The sequence below is a fragment of the Otolemur garnettii genome, unplaced genomic scaffold (assembly GCF_000181295.1).
Source record: "Otolemur garnettii isolate 467f Iridium unplaced genomic scaffold, OtoGar3 scaffold00152, whole genome shotgun sequence".
NCBI classification, from domain to species: domain Eukaryota; kingdom Metazoa; phylum Chordata; class Mammalia; order Primates; family Galagidae; genus Otolemur; species Otolemur garnettii.
Genome location: NW_003852547.1, coordinates 2042254 through 2043994, shown reverse-complemented (window position 1 = coordinate 2043994; position 1741 = coordinate 2042254). Strand labels below are relative to the sequence as shown.

Below are 1741 nucleotides of genomic sequence, written 5' to 3'. Positions count from 1 at the left end.
AAAAAAAAAAAAAAAAGAAAGAAATGGACTGTGTCCTGGGGAGGGTCTTTGGGCCCCCTGACAGAGCAGGTATTGTCCCTTTAGCTGGTAACTGAGGGAAGGTCCAGGAGGTCTTGGGAGAAGAGGTAGGATAGCAGGGGCACTCAGTGTCCTCCCTCTGAGTTTCTGATTCTCTGGGGTCCCAGGTTCCTCAGTTTTTATTCTCCGAGGGATGTCTGGGCTTTCCCACACACCAGCCCAGGATCCAGGCCCCTGAGACCCTACAACCCCACCATCCTGAGGCCTGGCTCCCTCACCTGCCGGGTTTGTCCTTGCAGGCCTGCAGGCGCGCTTGGACTTCATCATATGTGAGGAAGGCCATGTAGCCTGGGTGGTTGACCGCCAGGAGCTGCCAGTTCTTGAGGAGTGTTGGCCATGGCTGGGGTGGGACAGGGCTTGGGTCAGGAAGGGACCAATGAAACACCCACATTCCTAGTGCCTCCCAGGGTCTAAGAATCCAGCCACATCATTTATACCCATGGTGGGCCTAAGGAATATCTCTTTTATACAGAAGACCCAGACCATTCCTTCCCCTGGACCCAGGGGTCCGGGGGTCCAGGACCTCCAGCCCTTCCTCTCTCAGACTCAGGGATCCAGGTTGCCCCCTCCCTCTAGGATCTAAGAGTCCAGGTCCCCAGTCTCAGCCTTCTCTGACCTGGAAGAGCCTGGTGAAGATGTCAAACTCGAAGATGGACACGTGACCACTGCAGGTGAGGTCAATCGTAGAACGCAAGGCCAGGGCTGTGGGACCAGGTTCAACTGGGTGGCAGGCGCAAAGGAGTGACTCAAATTCGGCCCAGGGTACCATACACCTGGCAGGGGTGGAATGGAGGAGATGAGCTGAGGCCTCCGGGAGCCTAGGATGGGAGGATTGGCAGGAAGGAACCAGCTGGAGGCCTGGACTTCTGGGTCCCTTGGAAGGAGCAGGATGGGGCTTTCAGAGCCAAGGAGTCTGGGGGCAAGTGCTCACTCACCGGGCTCCACAGTGCTCCCTCCAGAAGGTGTGGGCTGGGGCCTTGGTGAGCTGGTACATGTGTCCACAGTACTTTCCCTTGGGGAAGAGCGCACACAGTTCCGAATACATGTGACTGAAGATGAGGGCCAGCTTGGCCAGCTGTCGCCTGTGAGGATGAGCAAGGACCCAGGCTGGACCTTGGAGCTTCCATTGACACATCCTTCCCCCCTGAGAGGAATACTCCAGGGACAAGGCTGCCAGTCCTTCCTGACATATCAGTGCAGGTAAGAGTCTACTCCAAGATTGCCTGTCTTGGTCTGAGGACCCCTTCCCTTCTCTTCCTCATCTGAGAAGGAAGTGTGGACACTGCCCAATGTCCACCCAGCAATGCCCAGCCTCTACTTGAATGTTGGCATGGCTGGGGACCATGGGGGCAACTAACTGCATGGGGCAGTCTGCATGCAGCTCACATTCCCAATATTCCTCTCAGCTTTTAGGTCACCAGGGGTGTGAGGATGGGCCCCTGTCTCTTTTCCTGCTCACTACCTCCCTGAGTCACTGATGAGGATGTGGGGGCAGTAAGGGCAGCTCTGATCCCATAAGCTGTGTGATTTTTTGACAATTTCTTTTTTGCCCCCTGAGCGTCAGTTTCAACTGTAAAATGTGTCTAAGTATAGCCCCTGCATCACGGGGAGCTGTGAGGATTCTTTTCTTTCTTTTTTTTGAGACAGAGTCTCACTTTGTCAC

General features: G+C 55.3%; 1 protein-coding gene across 2 annotated transcripts in view; it reads right to left on the bottom strand.

Moving 5' to 3' along the window:
- The window catches only part of CBLC (Cbl proto-oncogene C), a 17460-nt gene that overhangs the window by 9855 nt on the left and 5864 nt on the right, over positions 1-1741 (bottom strand). The window contains exons 2-4 of one of the 2 annotated variants that reach the window (XM_023518942.1): positions 1014-1160; positions 695-896; positions 297-418 (exon numbers count right to left, since the gene is read on the bottom strand). In XM_023518942.1, coding sequence (XP_023374710.1) covers positions 297-418; positions 695-896; positions 1014-1160 — 471 coding nt within the window. The remainder of the gene's footprint in view (positions 1-296; positions 419-694; positions 897-1013; positions 1161-1741) is intronic. The other variant, XM_012811184.2, reaches the window with a different exon arrangement.